Source organism: Molossus molossus, unplaced genomic scaffold, assembly GCF_014108415.1.
Source record: "Molossus molossus isolate mMolMol1 unplaced genomic scaffold, mMolMol1.p scaffold_m16_p_14, whole genome shotgun sequence".
Lineage (NCBI taxonomy): Eukaryota > Metazoa > Chordata > Mammalia > Chiroptera > Molossidae > Molossus > Molossus molossus.
The window spans coordinates 6,507,239-6,527,016 of NW_023425349.1; the positions used below are offsets into that span (position 1 = coordinate 6,507,239).

The 19,778-nt window shown below is 44.3% G+C and overlaps 1 protein-coding gene across 1 annotated transcript; it reads left to right on the forward strand.

Annotated features, from left to right (window-relative positions):
* Positions 1-5,412: 5,412 nt before the first annotated feature.
* Positions 5,413-5,823, forward strand: LOC118630070 (60S ribosomal protein L27-like). The gene has a single exon (XM_036261770.1). The coding sequence runs from the start codon at positions 5,413-5,415 to the stop codon at positions 5,821-5,823; it is 411 nt and encodes a 136-aa protein (XP_036117663.1).
* The last annotated feature ends 13,955 nt before the right edge of the window (positions 5,824-19,778 follow it).

Genomic DNA, 19,778 nt, shown 5'->3' on the forward strand with positions numbered 1-19,778 from the left:
TCCACCACCACCCCTCCCACTCTATCTGAAGATAAATGGAAAAATATCCTCTGGTGAGGATTAAAAAAAAAAAGTTGACAGGCTCAGGATGTTCTGCAACCCTGATGCCAGGCTCCTTTAAGGAACCAGAAGTTTCCAAAAGATTCAAAACATGGTATCTTTAGTTATCTGTGTGCACTCTAGGATAGCTACAAATAGCTACCATTTATTGAGAATTGGCTGTACTGTATAAAAGGTATTCACTAAGCATCACCTTTTTTAATCCTTTCATTAACCTTTTCAGAATAGTATTATGTTTTTATTTTACAGTTGGTAGAATCGGACCAAATGAAGAATCCCGTAGTCAAAGAGTCTTGCACTCAAATACAAAGGACAGAAGAGTCAGGATTTGAACCTGCGTCTTTCTGACCCCTTCGCACCACTTTTGGTCTTAATGTGATACAGAAGAATTTCTACCCAGAGCCTGATCGCCAGGTGAGCTCAGGACACATCAACACTTTCCACCGAGTCTCCTTAGACCCCCCAGGAGGCTCCTGCTTGTTCTCCTTCTGGACTTCTCAGCACAGAGGAGGCACCAGGAACAAAACAGCCTTTGTCTTAATTGGGTGCCAGTTCCCGTAGGTTACTCGGTTCCTTTTAAATTGCCCTCATATTGTGCTGTAGTTCCTTAGTGGTCATTAACTAACAAGTTATAATAGCCCTGGCCGGTTTGGCTCAGGAGTTGGAGTGTTAGCCCGTGGACCAAGAAGTCTCGGGTTCGATTCTGGTCAAGAGCACGTGCCTCAGTTGCAGTTTGGTCCCTGGCCCTGGTCAGGGTCCTATAGGAGGTAGCCAGCCAGTTGATGTGTCTCTCTCATGTTGGTCTCTCTCTCTCTCTCTCTCTCTCTCTCTCTCTCTCTCTCTCTCTCTCTTTCTCTCTCTCTCTCCCTTCCTCCCTCCCATTCTATCTGAAATGGAAAAATATCCTAGGGTGAGGATTAAGAAAAAAAGTTATAATAGCATTTTAATTAAAATTTTAGAAATTAGCCCTGGCCGGTTTGGCTCAGCGGTTAGAGCGTCGGCCTGAGGTCTGGAGAGACCCGGGTTCGGTTCCCGCTAAGGGCACGTACCTCGGTTGCAGTTTGTCCCCGGCCCTGGTTGGTTGTGAGGGTGGCAGCCACTCGATGTGTCCCTTTCACATCGATGTTTCTCTCTCTCTCTGTTCCTCTCTCTCCCTCCCACTCTACCTGAACAAAAAATGAAAAAATGTCTTCGGGTGAGGATTAAAAAAAAAAAAAAATTTTAGAAATTAAAGTAAGAAAGGTTATACAGCCCGGTCAGAATGGCTCATTTGGTTGAGTGGTCTCTCAATAACCAAAAGGTCACTGGTTGGATTCCTGGTCAGGGCATGCCGGGTTGCCTGGTTGTGGGCTCTGTCCCCAGTAAGGGGCGTGCAGGAGGCAGCCGACAGATGTTTCTCTCTCATCGATGTTTTTATCGCTCTCCCTCTCCCTTTCTCTCTCTCTAAAATCAATAAAGACATGTTAAAAGCAAAAAAAGGTTATGCAGGTACCTTACCAAAGAGATAGCAACTACTGCCCTGGCTGTTTGGCCAATTCCACTTTTAAAAAAAAGAGAGATAGCAACTACTAATGTAACATATACCTCCATGACTTACATAATATAACCTGGATGTCATATATACATGTATATGTGTACATTTATTATTTTTTTGTTTTGTTTTTGTTTTTTTAATCTTCACCCGAGGATCTTTTTACATTTATCATTTATCGTCAGACTGAGTGAGAGAGAGGGGGGGAGAGAGAGAGAGAGAGAGAGGAACATCGATATGAGAGAAACACATCAATTGGTTGCCACCCACATACACCAATGAAGAACGGACCGCAACCGAGGTATATGCCCTTGGCTAGAATATCGAACCTGAGACTCTTTGGTCCATGGGCTGACGCTCTAACCGCTGAGCAAACTGGCCAGGGCTATATGTGTACATTTAAAACATGGGGATTGGGCCCAGATAGTGTGGCTCAATGGTTCAGTGTCGACCCATGCACCAAGAGGTCGCTGGTTTGATTCCTGGTCAGGGCACATGCCCAGGTTGTGGGCCAAATGGAGGGCATGCAGGAGGCAGCCAGTCGATGTTCTCTCTCATCGATGTTTCTATCTCTCTCTCCCTTTCCCTTCCTCTCTCTCTAAAATCAATAAAAAAAAAAATTTTTTTTTTAAAGGTTTGAGCCAAACTGATGACATATGTCGGGAAGCAAGATCTCAGATATTCCCTGGGGTTTTGTTTGAGGGTGATGAAATGTTCTGAAATTGATTGTGGTGGTGATTGCACAATTCTGTGAATATACTAAAAACCATTGAATTATACAATTTAAACAGCTGAATTGTATGATATATAAACTGTATCTCAATTTAATTGTTAGAGTTAAAAAAAGAGAGAGACAGAGTAAGTTGCAGTTCCTAGTAAAATGGATATACATTGTACTTTATTTATTTTTAATGTTTTCATTGATATTTTAGAGAAAAAGGAAGGGAGAGGGAGAGAGAGAAATAGCCATGAGAGAGAATTTCCTGCCTCTTGTACGCCCCCTACTGGGGATTGAGTGAGAAACCAGGGCATGGGCCCTGACTGGGAATCAATCTGGTGACCTCTTGGTACATGAAGGGAGGGGGAGACATACAGACAGAGAGAGAGAGAGAGAGAGCGAGAGAGATCAATTGGTTGCCTCCCAGAGGGCCTCCACCAGGGAGGTGACTTGCACCGCCACCTCTCCCTTGAGAGTCAGGAGTCCTTTCAACCTCTGCCTCCAAGGCCAGGTGTGCCCACATCAGGGTCCTTTCCTGCAAGGCAGTCTTTGGCACATCGGGGCTTCCCCATGGCCCAGGTCAATTTTGTTTAATGGACTCAAGTCTTTCAAAGAGATCTGATCCTTTTGAATTTTGCACAGCCCTAGATAGAATCCCTTTTTTTTGTTGTTCAGATAGAGTGGAAGGGAGAAAGAGAGAGAGAGACATCGATGAGAAAGATCACATCGAGTGGCTGCCACCCACGCGACCAACCAGGGCTAGGGACGAACTGCAACCAAGGTACGTGCCCCCAGCAGGAACTGAACCCGGTCTCTCTGGACCACAGGCCGACGCTCTAACCGCTGAGCCAAACCGGCTAGAGCGATAGAATCCCTTTTGATAAAAGCGTCTTTGCTTCTGATTGTAAGAACACTATGGAACGGCTGTGGATATATTTTTCTAATTCCGTGCAAAGTTGGTGTACACTCAGTGAAACGAGTCCGCGGCAGCTGCTGCTGTCTGTACAGGCCCGGGATGGAATTCAGAAGGAAGCGGGGTTAGAATGAGTGTCTGTTCCCTGCAGGCCAGTCTGGTGCTCAGACCTTTAGATTCATTATAAGTTGCTACTGCCAACACGAGAGCAAAGCATGTAACTTGGCAATGTGCGATGTGTCATCATTGAACACTGATGCTATCTTCAGAGTCTATCCTAGCCCCAGAGCTCTTGAGCCTAATCTTAGAGCCTTGGAGAGCCGAGCCCAGCCTGGGCCTCTCTTGAAGAGCCCAGCAAGGGCCTGGCAAGCTACAGGTTTATTATTATTTTTTTTCCTTTGGTACGTGCCCCTAGTGGGAACCGAACCCGGGACTCTCTGGTCCCCAGGCCGACGCTCCAACTGCTGAGCCAAATTGGTCAGGGCTACAGGTTTATTCTTGTAAAGGAACTGGAACAAAAGTCATATTCACAACACTTTTTTAAAAACTTATTTTTCCTTTATTGATTTTAGAGAGAGAGGAAATGAGAGAGAGAGAGAGAGATAGAAACATCGATGAGAGAGAACATCGATTGGCTGCCTCCTGCATGCCCCCTGTTGGGGATCGGGCCCACAACCTGGGCATGGGCCCTGCCTGGGAATCAAATCAGCGACCTCTTGGTGCATGGGTCCATGCTCAACCACTGGGCCACACTGACTGGACTCACAACACATTTTATAGATTGAACAACTCAGCCCTGGCTAGTTTGGCTCCGCAGTTGGAGCATCAGCCTGCAGACTCAAGGGACTCGGGTTCTTTTCCCAGTCAAGGGCACATACATGGGTTACAGGTTCTATCCCTGGCCCTGGTCAGGGTCAAGCAGGAGGCAACCAATCGATGTGGCTCTCTCACATCGATGTTTCTCTCTCTCTCTCTCTCTCCCTCCTTTTCATTCTATCTAAAAAACAATGGTATCTTGAGTGAGGATGAAAAAAAAGTTTAAAAATAGGAAAGGTAGAATAGCCCTAGTGCAGCAGCCCAGTTGGCATGTCCCGATATGCCGAAGTTGCATGTCCCATCCTTGGTCAGGGCATGTACAAGAATCAACCAATGAATGCATAAATAACTGGAGCAACAAATCAATGTTTCTCTCTCTACCTTCCCCTCTCTCTCTAGATCAATAAATAAAATAGAAAATGTACAGTAAAAATATGCATAAAGGATAAAAATGGTACAGCCATATTGGGCACTGACCATGAATGGAGTTTATAGGACAGAAAGTTGCCCTGGGTTGAGTCAGTGGTGAGTAAATGTGACATTATTATCCACTACTTGGACTTTATAAACACTGTACACTTAGACTACACTAAATTTATAAAACAACATGAGATGAAATTAAGCACAAGAGAAAATGTTGCAATCAAGAGACTTGGGCCCGGCCAGTGTGGCTCAGTGGTTGAGCATCAACCCACGCACCAAGAGGTCACCGGTTTGATTCCTGCTCAGGGCACACGCCAGGTTGTGGGCCAGATCCCCAGTGAGGGGCATGCAGGAAATAGCCAATCGATGTTCTCTCTCATCGATGTTTCTATCTCTCTCTCTCCCTCTCCCTTTCTCTCTCTCTAAAATAAAACAAATTTTACAAAAAAGGAGGACTCAGTATGGGGCTGCTGCTGGTGTACCAGGGCATACTGAATTACGGCCAACGTTTTTTGTAAGTAGAAAGATTGCACTCTAAAATAAGGATTAACAAAATAACGATGGGAAGTATAGTCAATGCATAATGCAGTAACATAGTCATTTATTATCACTGTCAAGTCTATGTACGTACCTAACTATATGGGCTGTATTTTCACAGGACTGGCAACACAGTAGCTTTGTTTACACTAGTGTCACCACAAACACGTGAGCAGTGCACTGCAGTCTATTGTTGACTGGAACTTCATTCTGTGGCCAATGACTGTATTTTGTCTCTGAATACATTTTTTTTTTTTCAGTGCAAGCCCCTAGCGGGAACCGAACCCAGGACTCTCTGGTCCGCAGTCCTACGCTCCAACTGCTGAGACAAACCAGCCAGGGCTGAATACATCTTGATTCTAAAAATAAAATCCGCTTCCCTTTCTGGTCTAGGCCCGGGTGGTTACTATCGAAATGGGCAAGTTTATGAAACCCAGGAAGGTGGTGCTGGTCCTGGCCGGATGCTACTCCGGATGCAAAGTGGTCATTGTCAAGAGCATTGATGATGGCACCTCAGACCGCCCCTACAGCCATGCTCTGGTGGCTGGAATTGACCGCTATCCCCGCAAAGTGACAGTTGCCATGGGCAAGAAGAAAATTGCCAAGTGGTCAAAGATCAAGTCTCTTGTGAAAGTTTATAACTACAATCACCTCATGCCCACAAGGTGCTCTGTGGATATCCCCTTGGACAAAACTGTCGTCAACAAGGACGTCTTCAGAGACCCTGCTCTGAAACGCAAGGCCAGACAGGAGGCCAAGGTCAAGTTCGAAGAGCGGTACACGACCGGCAAGAACAAATGGTTCTTCCGGAAGCTGCGCTTTTAGGTCTTTTTTGTTTCAATCATTAAAAGTCAAATAAATAAATAAATTAATTAATAAATTAAAAAAATAAAAAAAAATCCTCCCTGGCCGATTTGGCTCAGCGGTGAGAGCATCAGCCTGCTGGCTGAAGAGACCCGGTTCAGTTCTTGCTAAGGGCATGTACCTTGGATGCAGTTTGTCCCCGGCCCTGGTTGGGTCGTGCGGGTGGCAACCACTCAATGTGTCCCTTTCACATCGAGGTTTCTGTCCCTCTCTCTCCCTCCCACTCTATCTGAACAAAATATTGAAAAATGTCCTCTGATGAGGATTAAAAATATATATATATATAAATAAATAAAAATAAATAAAAATAAAATCCATCCCGGCCAGTGTGGCTCAGTGGTTGAGCATCAACCCGTGCACCAGGAGGTCCTGGTTCGATTCCCAGTCAGGGCACATGCCCAGGTTGTGGGCCAAATCCTCAGTGGGGGGCGTGCAGGAGGCTGCCGGTCGATGTTCTCTCTGATCAATGTTTCCATCTTTTTCCCTCTCCTTCTCAAATCAATAAAGAAAGGGGGGAAAAAAAAAAGAACAAGATAAGCCCTGGCTGGTGTGGCTTAGTTGGTGGGAGCATCCTCCCATATACTGAAAAGTGTTGGGTTCAATTCCTGGTCAGGGCACATACCCAGGTTGTGGTTTCAATCCCTTGTCCAGGTGCATTCGGGAGGCAACCAATCAATGTTTTTCTCTCCATCTCCCTTCCTCTCTTGCTCTCTCTCTCTCTCAAATCAATAGAGAGAGAGAGAGAGAGAGAGAGAGAGAGAGAAAGAGAGAGAGAGAGAGAGAGAGAGAGAAAGAAAGAAAGGAGGGAGGAAGGGAGGGAGGGAGGGAAGGGAGGAAGGAAGAAGCAACAATCTGGCCAGTGTGGCTCAGTGGATTGAGTATCGTCCATGCACCAAGAGGTCGCCGGTTTGATTCTTGGTCAGGGCACATGTCAGGGTTGCGGGCTTGATTCCCAGTGGGGGGCATGCAGGAGGCAGCTGATCCATGTGTCTCTCTCATCGATGTTTCTATCTCTCTCCCCCTCTCCCTTCCTCTCTATTTAAAAAAATATATAACAGCCCTGGCTGGTTTGGCTCAGTGGTTGGAGCGTCGGCCTGCAGTCCAGACAGACCCAGGTTCGGTTCCTGCTAAGGGCACGTATCTCGGTTGCAATTTGTCCCCGGCCCTGGATGGGTTGTGCGGGTGGCAGCCACTTGATGTGTCCCTTTCACATCAATGTTTCTCTCTCTCTTCCTCTCTTTCCCTCCTACTCTATGTGAACAAAAAATAGAAAAATGTCCTCGGGTGAGGATAAAAAATAAAATAAATAAAAAATATATAACAAACATTTTTTAAAAAAGAAAGAACAATATAAACGAACAAACAGAAACAGATTCATAGATACCGAGAACAGACTCATGGTTGCCAGAAGGGAGACAGGTTGGGGGACTGGGTGACAAAGCTGAAGGTTAGAGAGATGGGTGGTTACAGAACAGTCATTCAGATGTAAAGTACAGCACAGGAAATATAGTCAGTAATATTGTAATAACTATGTATGGTGCCAGTGGGGTACTGGAAATATCAAGGGAAACACTTTGTAAAGTATATGATTGTCTAACCACTATGCATACACCTGAAACTAATACAACATAATATTGAATGTACAATAAACTGTAATTTAAAAGATAAAAGTAAAGCCCGGCCAGTGTGGCTCAGTGCATTGAGTATCGTCCTATTCACCAGGAAGTCGCTGGTCGATTTCTGGTCAGATCATGTGCCCAGGTTTTAGGCTCGATCCCTGGTAGAGGACATGCAGGAGGTAGCCAATGGATGTTTCTCTTTCATTGGTGATTCTATCTCTCTCCCCTTTCCTCTCTATCTAAAAAAATCAATAAAACATTTAAAAATATATAAAAATAAACTTAAAAACATTTAAAATATTTAAAAAAATCAAATCCATCTTCAAGAGAATATTTTTATTTTTTAGGGCTATCAGACTTAAAAGATAGTTCCAGAAGTTGTTATAACTGAGTTAAAATGTAGCCTCAAAATAAAATACATCATAACCTTACAATGTAACTGATTGAAAGGCACTTCATGTGTAAGTTCTGATTCCCTTCCTAAAAAACCCCCCACAAAGCTATAAACTCAGCTGTGTAGCAAACCAGCCTTTCTTCCTGAGCCTGGGCATCTATAGTGGGGACTGTGACACCTACATCGTGCAATCCTGAATATCCACTTGCTTTTCCGCCGCTATCCATCTGCAGGGTCACACCAGCCCCAAATACAAAGAACTTGTGCAGATCAGGTACTTTAATTATGGCTCTTGTGTATAAGCTCTTTCAGGTGTCAGATGCACTTAATCTTTACAATGACCAGGTGTGGCGAGTATTATTACCATCCCACATGCTTGTAGTCATTTATCTCGGGTACACTTGAGGCCAAGGAGACACCGGTCCCAGTGCATGGCAGAGTGGGCATATACACACTGCAAAGCAGGAAGCAGACTGCACGTGGTACCAAGTTGAGAACGCAGCCAACTAGGCAGCCAAGCAGAGTTTTGATGGATAATACCAAGGAGGCCTCTTTCTTTTTTCTTTTAAAATTTATATATATATGTATATATATATGATTCTTAAGAGAGAAACAATGATGTGAGAAAGAAACATCGATGTACCACGTCCTACACACGCCCCAACTGGGCATCAAAGCCACAGCTTAGGCATGTGCCCTAGAAGAGAAACGAACCCAGACCCTTTGGTCTAGAGGAGGACACTCCAACCAACTGAGCCCCACTGGCCAGGGCAAGGAAGGCCTCTCTCAATCAGGTCTTCAGAGGCCTAAGAAGACTCAGTGTCAGACAAAAAATAGAGGAGCCAATGCCTCGAAGAGCTGGAAACATATCTTCCAGGCAGAGGAAACTGAGGCACAGAGAGGGTCAGGAAGGGCACGAGGTCACACAGCAACTGCGCAGAAGAGCCAAACTGTGAAACCCTACTGCCAGAATGCCAAATTCCCCTTGCTGACATTGGAATAAACCAGCCATGAACTGGCCTGGGGTGGGGCTCACACATAGCAGGTCCTAAGAAAGACTGCCCTTGCTTGATCCTGGATGGACCGCTGGTTGCTGGAGTCTGGGGTTTCCCCTAAAGCCAGGCTTGTGTGGAGCAGGATTGGTCTTCCTGGGCTCCAGCTGGGAAAGGGGCGGGAGTTTCATCCCATTGTCCTCCCCTTCCTTCCCGCTCTCTAACTCCAGCTCTGACAAAGCTATTTTAAAGAGTTTATTAAGGCTCCTTTGTCTTCAGTCCACCTTTGAGCTGGGGCCTTTCCGGGTGGGGGGATGGGCTGGGGCCAGAGCTGGGCGGAGGCGGTGGGGAAGGTGGAGGGGCAGATAAGGAATCCTGGGGCCCAGAGGGACCTAAGAATTCACTTCTCGCCCTGGCTGGTTTGGCTCAGTGGTTAGAGCGTTGGCCTGCGGTTTGGAGAGACCGGGTTCGGTTCCTGCGAAGGGCATGTACCTCAGTTTCGGTTTGTACCGTCCCTGGTTGGGTCGTGAGGGTGGCGGCCACTCGATGTGTCCCTTTCATGTCCTTTCACATCGATGTTTCTCTCTCTCTCCCTCCCACTCTATCTGAACAAAAAATGGAAAAATGTCCTTGGGTGAGGATAAAAAAATAATAATAATAATAATTCACTTCTCAAATGTTACCTTTTCCTAGAGTGTTCCCTTCCTGCTTTATTTTTCTTCCAGTCCTTGGGCCATAGTAGGCATTCAATTAATATTTGTTGAATCAAACAGTTATTTGTGCTCTTCCATGTGAGAGGCGTGGGGTTGGGCCTGTTACCACCACTTCCTTTCCACCCCACTCTCCATCTCCCCGAGGGTGACCAGGAATCTTCAAAGCTCTTTTCACCCTGGTTATGTGTACAGTGTCAATGCTCAGAGTGTACATTCCAAAGAAGCAGCACTGCTTGGTGTTACCACCTGCCTCACCCACAGGAGGTGCAGAAAAGCATTTGCTGGGTGAGAGAATAAATGAATAAATGAGTAAATGAACGAATGAATGAATGAACGGTAAGAACGTCCCCGGGCTGAGCTGTGAAGCCTGCCTTTGCGACTTGGAGGTGACAATGCCTACTGCTTAGAACTTTGTGGGATTTTCCCTTCCAAGCCAGTCTTATTTCACTGATACAGCCTTTATTCTAAATAGTTGTAGAATTTTTTTCTTTTTTCTTTTTTTTTCTTTAGAATTTTTCTTAAGTGGATCTTAGACTTCAGAGCACAAAAAGATGGCCAGGGAGATTCCAGAAGCCACCTTAGAGACAATGACTTAGTGGGGCTGTCTTGGGCTATGGGAATCTCCTTAGTCACAATTCACTCTCCACTCTGCAGCCAAGTTCTTCTTAAGATATGTAAATCCACACTGGTGGTGTGGCTAAATAGGATCCTCCCCTGCACAAAAAGAAGGTGTCGGGTTCGATTCCTGGTCAGGGCACATACTCAGGTTTCGGGTTCAATCCTTGGTCGGGGCACATGTGGGAGGCAACTGATTGATGTTTCTCTCTCACATCCATATTTTTCTTTCTCCCATCCTTCCTCTATGATCAACAAAACAAACAAACAAACAAATAAATGTAAATCTAAATTAAGTCACTCCCTAGCTCAAGAGTCATCAATGTGTTCCTGGTGCCCCCGTTATAAAGTCCAAACTTCTTGTCCCTTTAGTACCTTTATGACCTGGCCCTGACCACCTGCTACATCAAGGCACCAGGTTCTCTCTGTTCTTGGGGACTTCTTTTTTTTTTATCCTCCCCCGAGGACATTTTTCAATTTTTTGCTCAGATAGAGTGGGAGGGAGAGAGAGAGAGAAAGAAACATCGACGTGAAAGGGACACATCAAGTGGCTGCCACCCGCACGACCCAACCAGGACTGGGGACAAACTGCAACCGAGGTACGTGCCCTTAGCGGGAACCGAACCTTGGTCTCTCGGAACCGCAGGCTGATGCCCTAACCGCTGAGCCAAACCGGCCAGGGCTTAAACTGCTTTAAATGTTTGTTTTTAAGAATGCAGGATTTTAATTTTGTAAGTAGAATTTAAATATGCACAGGGTATGCAAAGACTACTTTCAAAACTTGTTTGGTGCAAAGGAAAAATAACTGCTGTATTACATACATGGCATTACACTGTTGTAAGTAAGACACGCATGTATTCATTCATTCAGACTGCAAGAGTGGGGGGAAATCTGATGAGTCTAATCAAACCTGATATTTAAGTTATCTGTGCAAGCTATTGGGCTCCAACTGCTGAGCCAAACCGGCCAGGGCTGTAAACATTCTTAAAGTAACATCAGATGTGATGCTTGTTAGCAGGGATGAAATGGGCATTAGGGCAAGGTAAATGGTGGCATTCCTAAACGAAGTACAAACCATGACTTGGTTGGTATTAATGGCATGTTTCATGTCACGCAGTCATCTACTCATTCGGCAAATGGTATAAAATATGAGTACATAAAAGATTAAGACGTTCCAGAAATATTATTTCGTAAGAAATTTCCATTAAAAAGTCCTTTAAAAAAAATAATAAAAAACTGATGGCAGGACTCCGCCAGTGGTAAATTGCTCTGAAAAGACAAGTGCTTTGGAATGGGATAAACCTATTATAAGCATGGATCTCTTGAATACTTAGTACACATACCAGCATCCTAAAGTCACCGCGATAAATCCTCCTACTCCAACATCACATGGTCTTCTAATTCTACCTGTCAAAAAACATAGCCACTATAATCATTATATGACATATTATTATACCATCTAGAAAATAATTGTTCACCACACATAGATGTGTGTTATTTATACATGGAGAAAAACCAATAGTCACGTTAACAAAAAATGTCCAAGGCCAGCCCCAACAGATCCTAATGAACCATATAATACTGAGTCCCGTGCACAGGGAATGCTCTCAACATCTAAAATTCCTAGGAGCTTAAAGGGCTGGGGAAAAAACAAACACACACCTAGATTGAACAAGAAAATATAGATCACAGTGGTTTGGCAAAAATTAAACTAGAATATGTGCTATGTGATGACTGGTGTCCTGCTTTTGGTATTGAATCTGAACAATTTGAGTCTTAAGTGGAAAACCTTGAGAATGTAATTGACCAGAAAGCCCCAAGCAGTAGGATGGTAGTACCCTTAAATTCATTAAATTTTGGTGTTAGACAATAATTTGCCAATAGAGTGGTTTGGAAATAGGAGCACATTTTATGAGCTCTTTAAACATCTGTATGAAATTATTTGGGAAGTATAAATGGGATAAGTATAATTTTAACGATGTTTGCCTATACCACAGTATAGTGCTGTTTTAAATTACTTTAACAATGACTTTAGATTTTATTGGTGTTGGTGAGGTGAGCATCGGTTGTGTTTAATAAGTACTTCATGTAAAGATAAACTGGCATTATAACACCTCGTCTCTTTCCTTGGCCTGATATGAAGTCGCGCTTGGTTGTATTTATCTTGTGGCCCTATCTGAGGGCAGTACAGACTTTTAAGAAAAAAAGTCACACCTGTTTCCTTGTGGCATCACAATTCAATCAAGTAGAAAATGTATGGTACAGTTTTCTAAAACTTGATTAAATGTGGGCTTTAAATAATGCAGCTTTTAAAAGAAAGCTACTTGTAGTATATTTAAATGGTGGTATGGTGTGAGGCAAGACCTTAACCGAAAGGGGGGAAGAGGGTTCTGTAAGACGAGGTAATACTAGGGAAAAACAGATTGGAAGAAATGGGGGATGGGAGATTAAAGGTTGAAACAAGAACAACATATTCTTTTTTTTTTAAATCCTCACCTGAGGACATTTTTTCATTTTTTGTTCACATAGAGTGGGAGGGAGAGAGAGGAAGAGAGAGAGAGAGAAACATCGATGTGAAAGGTACACATCAAGTGGCTGCCACCCGCACGACCCAACCAGGGCCCGGGGACAAACTGCAACGGAGATACGTGCCCTTAGTGGGAACTGAACCCGGGTCTCTCTGGACCGCAGGCCAACCTCCAACTGCTGAGCCAAACTGACCAGGGCAAGAACAACATATTCTTGATTGTATTTTTCTCCTCTTTCCTTTGGCTCAAGCTTCTGCCAGAAAAGACAAAATGTGTGACCTGGTTCATAATAAAGCAAAAATCACACACACACACAAATACCCTGGCCGGTTTGGCTCAGTGGTTGGAGCGTTGGCTTGCAGACCAGAGAGTCCCGGGTTCGGTTCCCGCTAGGGGCATGTATCAAAAGAGAGAAAGAAAGAAAGAAAGAAAGAAAGAAAGAAAGAAAGAAAGAAAGAAAGAAAGAAAGAAAGAAAGAAAGAAAGAAAGAAAGAAAGAAAGAAAGAAAGAAAGAAAGAAAGAAAGAAAGGAGCGTGGGCTTTTGAGCATCAGGCAGTTCTGGATTTGAATATAACTTCCACCACTCACCAGCTATGCACAAACTTGAACAAGAAACTAAAGATCTCTGAGCCTTCATTCTCCCCTACATCTGTGGAATGTGGGTTGCAATAATACCTGATCTATCAAGGTGTTGTGGGGATTCATGCAAAGTGCTTACTTGGCACATGATGATATCTCTATACCCTAGGAGGTGTTATTATAATACATTACAATTAGTTGTTTCATCTTTGGGGGTATAAACACTCAAAAGTTGAGTTGTAGTTCAGTTGGTTAGAGCAGTGTCCCAATTTGCCAAGGTTGTAGATTCGATTCCTGGTCAGAGCGCAGACAAGCAGCAACCAATGAATGTATAAGTAAGTGGAACAACAAATCAATGTTTCTCTCTCTCTCTCTCTCTAAAAATCAATAAAAAAAGAACATTAAAAAAAGTTGACTCGTCTGGCCGGTGTGGCTCACTGGTTGAGCATCGACCCATGCACTAAGAGGTCGCCGGTTTGATTACCGGTCAGGGCACATGTCCAGGTTGTGGGCCCGATCCCAAGTGGGGGGCATGCAGGAGGCGGCCAATCGATGTTCTCTCTCATCGATGTTTCTATCGCTCTCTCCCTCTCCCTTCCTTTCTCTCTAAAATTAATAAAGGAGCCCTGGCCAGTTTGGCTCAGCGGCTGAGCATCAGCCTGCGAACCAGAGAGTCCTGGGTTCGGTTCCCGCTAGGGGCACGTACCACAAAAGAATAAATAAATAAATAAATAAAATTAATAAAGGAAAAATTTTTTTTTTAAAGTTGACTCATTTATAAAATAGAACTGAATGTTCATAAAATAATTGTCACTACTTTGTTTTTTTCTTTATTGATATTTAGAAAGAGAGGAAGGGAGAGGGAGAGAGAGAGAGAAATATCCATGAGAGAGAATATCAATCGGCAGCCTCCTGCATGTCCCCCACTGGGGATTTGGCCCACAACCTGGGCATGTGCCCTGACCAGGAATTGAACCTGCAACCTCTTAGTGCATGGGTCAACTCTCAACCACTGAGCCACACCCGCTGGGCTGTCACTAGGGTTTTAAAATAGGGTTATCTTTTAGGAAATATAATCAATAATATTGTAATAACTATGTATGGTGCCAAGCGGGTACTAGATTTATCAGGGGGCTTACTTCATAAGCCACATAAATGTCTACTAATATAATATTAAGTATCAACTGTAATTGAACAAAATAACAAACAGCCCTGGCCAGTTTGGCTCAGCGGTTAGAGCGTCTGCCTGCGGTCCAGAGAGACCCGGGTTCGGTTCCTGCTAAGGGCACGTACCTCGGTTGCAGTTTGTCCCTGGCCCTGGTTGCATTGTGCGGGTGGCAACCACTCGATGTGTCCCTTTCACGTTGATGTTTTTCTCTCTCTCTCTTTCTCTCCCTCCCACTCTATCTAAACAAAAAATGGAAAAAGGTTCTCAGATGAGGATAAAAAAGAAAAAAAATAACAGCCCGGCCGGTGTGGCTCAGTGGATTGAGCACTGTCCCATGGACGGAGAGGTCTAGGTTCGATTCCCTGTCAGAGCACATGCCTGATCCCCAGTGGAGGACATGCAGGAGGCAGCAGACAGATGTTTCTCTCCCACACAGATTTTCTATCTCTCTCTTTAAAAAATATCAATAAAAACATATTAAAAAGAAAAAAAGAACAAACAAAAATAGTCATGAAAAAGGACAAGGCTGAAAATGAAAATAGATTGCCTTCTTGTTTGACTCCTTGCGAGAGCCTCCTTGATGCCGTTTAACATTCTCCGAATACCCGTTGCACTGTTTCTGGAGTGAGCAGTAGAGGTAGGAAGCAGGGGGCTTCCTGCAAGGCCCGGTTGAGATTTACAAGGGGCTCTGCCCTGCCTTAGCATGAAACTGAACTTACTGATGGCTAGATGTCCATTCAATTGGTCTTTACTGTGTGTACCAGGCACAGTGCTGGGCCCTGGGGTCAGCCGTGCTCCCCATGTTGGTGGAGCTGACCCAATGGGGCAAAGACCGGCATTACTACCATGTCACTTAATTACAATTTTAAGGAACATTCCAGAGGAGGGAAACTCAGTCCCCTGAGAGCTAACAACAGGGCTTGGGATCTGGTCCTTTGAGGAAGTAACACTTCCAAGGAGGTCTGAAGATCAGGAGGACAGGGAAGAGTGGGGGTGCAGGGGGAGGGGCAGTGCCTGAGGCAGAGACCAGGCGGAGGAATTTGAATTGCTGTCAGACTAATCTGCAATGGGCCAGAGGGCCTGTTGCTTCATGGAGAGGCCTGGAGAAACAACTCACGGCCACTTGCCACCCTGGTGTTTCTCCCCCTCCTCTTTCTCTCCCCCGCCCCCTCTTCCAGGGAGCCCTACTTTCCCTTTCAGCCTGGGCCTCTCTGGCTCAAGACCTTTCCATCCTAAAAATATTTCCCCAATTGTCCTGCCCGCCCAAGACATACATATATATCATGCACTCCAGCACAGCTAAGCCTTCGTCCGTTTATTTGTTCATCTACTCACTCCTTTGTTTCCACAGATAAGCCACATAAAACTTGAACATATGAAGAGACAAAAATGAAACTTAAATTACCCAGCCTAACCAGAGTGGCTCAGTTGGTTGGAGCATGGGCCTGTGCACTGAAAGTTGCCAGTTTGATTCCTGGTCAGGGTACATACTTGGGTTGTGGGTTCAATCCCAGGTCAGGGTGCGTACAGAGGGTCCAATTGTTTCTCTCTCATATCAATGTTTCTCTCTCTCTCTCTCTCTCTCTCTCTCTCTCTCTCTCTCTCTCTCTCTTTCACGTGCGCGTGCTGCCTTCCTCTGTCTAAGCATATCTTTGGTAACAATTAATAAAATAGCCTAGCCTGTGTGGCTCAGTGGACTGAGCGATGTCCCATGGACTGAGTGGTCCCGATGATTCCTGGTCAGGTCCCCCCTGGTAGGGGGACATGACCTGGGCTTGGTCCCCCCTGGTAGGGGGAGTATAAGAAGGGGCTTGTAAGAGGAAGCTGGTTGATGTTTCACTCTTTTTTCTTTTTCTTATGCCCTTTTTTGTTCAGAGAGAGTGGGAGGGAGAGAAAGAGAGAAAGAAACATCAATGTGAAAGGGACACATCGAGTGGCTGCCTCCTGCACAACCACAACCCAATCAGGGCCGGGGACAAACTGCAACCTAACTACGTGCCCTTAGCCACTAAGGCTTAGTGACAGCCGAACCCGGGTCTCTCTGGACCGAAGGCTGACACTCTAACTACTGAGCCAAACCAGCCAGGGCTGATGTTTCGCTCTTACATTGATGTTTCTATCTCTCTTTCCCTTCCTTTCTCTCTAAAAAAAATAAATAAATAAAAACATATTAAAAGATAAAATATTAAAAAACATTTTTTTTTCTTTATTGATTTTAGAGAGAGAGAAAGGCAGAGGGAGAGAGATGGAACATCCATGAGAGAGAACATCGATTGGCCGCCTCCTGCATGCCCCCACTGGGGATCTGGCCCACACCCTGGGCAGGTGTCCTAATTGGGAATTGAACCGGTGACCTCTTGGTGCATGGGTCAATGCTCAACCACTGAGCCACCAGCCAGGCTTAAAAATAAAAGACAGAGGGGTGAAATAAAATCAAACAAAACAACTCAGCTGGCGTGGCTCAGCGGATTGAGCATCCGTCCCATGAACTGAGACGTCCTGGTTCAATTCCTTGTCAGGGCATGTGCCCAGGTTGAGAGCTTGATTGCCAATGGGTGGCATGCAGGAGGCAGCAGATCAATGTTTCTTTCTTACGTCGATGTTTCTATCTCTCTCTCTCTCCCTTCCTCGCTAAAAAAATCAATACAAATTAAACAAAACAAGACAACCAAAAGAAATCAAATTTAAATTACCCAGAGGCGACCACTATCAATATTTTGGATCTGTACTTCTAGGTTTTGTTAGAAACATATATTGTTGGTGAGGGCATCAAGTTCCTTGCTTCTTCCAGTAAAAAGTAAGACTATTCCTACAAAATGATGGTAGTCATGATTTGGCAGTCAAGGCCACCAACATATTAAGAATCCCATTATAACACCTAAAACTAATAGAAAATAATATTGAATGTCAACTATAATTAAAAATAAAAAAATTTTTCTTACCTTTATTTTACAGATGTGGAAACAGAAGTATATGGAAGTTAAGTAATTTACTAATTTTTTTTCTTTATTGATTTTAGAGAGAGAGGAAGGGAGAAGGAGAGAGAGAGAGAGAGAGAGACAGAAACACTGATGAGAGAGAACATAAATTGGCTGCCTCCTGCATGCCCCCCTCTGAGGATCTGGCTGGGGATCTGACCCATAACCTGGGCATGTGCCCTGACCAGGAATTGAACCTACGACCTCCTGGTGCATGGGTCGACGCTCAACCACTGAGCCACACGGGCTGTACAAAAATACAATTTTAAAAAGAAAAAGAGAAACATATTCTTATAAAAACAGGATATGGCCAGCCCTCATTTATCGTGGTTAATTAGTTCCAGACTCTATCTCGATAAATGAATTTCTGCGAAGTAGGATTCTTTATTTATATACTGTATACTGTGTGTAAACTGCATTGGTAAAAAAACTTTAATATGCTGCAAACATTTTGCTACAGTTAAACATCTATATAGCAACATTGTTAATGGCCACCTGAGATTCTATACTATGTTTCGGAAATATCAAGAGCCTCTGTCCATTTTTTTTTTTGCAGTATTTATTCAACACCTGATGTGTGCCACAACTTTGCTTGGAATTCACACTGACTGCAGAATCAATCACTATTATCATAGTAACACTATTATAAATGATGTGTTGCTGAATATCCTTGGGATATTCAGTTTGGGACTCAATGCCTGTGTGAATCTGTAACTGTTAACTGAGGAAAAATCCTGTAAGTGGGATATCTAGATTCAAGAGGAGGTATACTTTAAGGTCAAATTACCCTCCAATTAGGTTTTACCAATTTATACTCACATCCACTTCCTGTGTTTAGCTTCCCAATAACATTCAGTACTTTCCCTGCTTCCTCCTTTCGTTCCTAAACCCTCTGTAGGCTGGTTTTCCCCCAACTACTCCGATGAAATTGCTAAAGCCGCACCATATCATTTAAACTGCCAATTTCAGCCTGGCCAGTGTGGCTCACTGGTTGAGCATCAACCCATACACCAAGAGGTCACCAGTTTGATTCCTGGTCAGGGCACATGCCCAGGTTGTGGGATGTTCTCTCTCATTGATGTTTCTTTCTTTCTTTTTTTTTTTTTATCCTCACCCGAGGACATTTTTTCATTTTTTGTTCAGACAGAATAGGAGGGAAAGAAAGGAAGAGAGAGAGAAAAACAAAACAAAACATCGAGGTGAAAGAGAAACATCAAGTGGCTGCCACCTGCACGACCAACCTGGGCCGGGGACAAACTGCAACCAAGGTATGTGCCCTTACCGGGAACCGAACCCGGGTCTCTCTGGACCACAGGCTGACGCTCTAACCGCTGAGCCAAATTGGCCAGGGATCACTGATGTTTCTGTCTCTCTCCCTTCCTCATTTTCTAAAATCAGTAAAGAAAAAAAATCCTGCCAATTTCAGTAGTTGACCTATTTTCTGGCCTTATCTTTATTGATCTGTTTGGCCATTTATTTATTTTTTAATTATTTATTTAATTTATTTTTTATTTTTTCATCCTCACCCGAGGACATTTTTGCATTTATCTTCAGATGGGGGGGGGGGGACATCGTTGTGAGTGAGACACATTAACTGGTTGCCACCCACAGGGCCCCAACTGGGGCGGGGACAAACTGCAATGGAGGTACATGCCCTTAGCAGGAACTGAACCCAGGACTCTCTGGTCCTCAGGCCGACTCTTTAACCGCTGGGCCAAACTGGCCAGGGCTGTTTGGCCATTTAATACCTTGAACCTTACTGACACCCTTCTCTTCCTGAAATACTTTCTTTCTTTGGTTGGCTAAAGCAGGTCCAGTCTTAAGCTTCATTTCCTAGCTAGGACCCCAAGGCCCAGGGAGACACTGAGCCTAAGAGAACACACAGCACTGTTAGACTTCAAATCCAGGCCGTCTGACATCCACAGCCGTGGGCTTCTTTTTCGGTGTGATTTTTGGAATTCTTGGTGCTATTTGCACATTTTTCTAGCATTAGGAGGGACTAACAAGAAGAATTTTGTCTGGTTCTTTCTTTGTATTAAGACAGGCTAGTAAGCCAAGACAAGCGGAATAGGGAAACTGAGACAGATAGTTAAAAAGTAGTTTGCAGCCATCGAGAAAATCCTATCTTCCCTAAACCAAGGACAGTTAAGAGTCAATGGTTTGCACTTCTCCCCAACCAGAGGGTAAATAGCTTAAATCACCCTACTCAGGGAGACAGCAGAAATCCACTTAGTGCCATTTGCCAACCACACCCAAGGACAGATGAGGTTAAGAGAATAAATCTCATTTTGATACATCAGCATAAAGCTGATGAATATTCTATTGAGATC

What these genes read in the sequence shown, in the direction of transcription:
- LOC118630070 (XM_036261770.1), top strand. Translation starts at nt 5,413, where the DNA reads ATGGGCAAGTTTATGAAACCCAGGAAGGTGGTGCTGGTCCTGGCCGGA.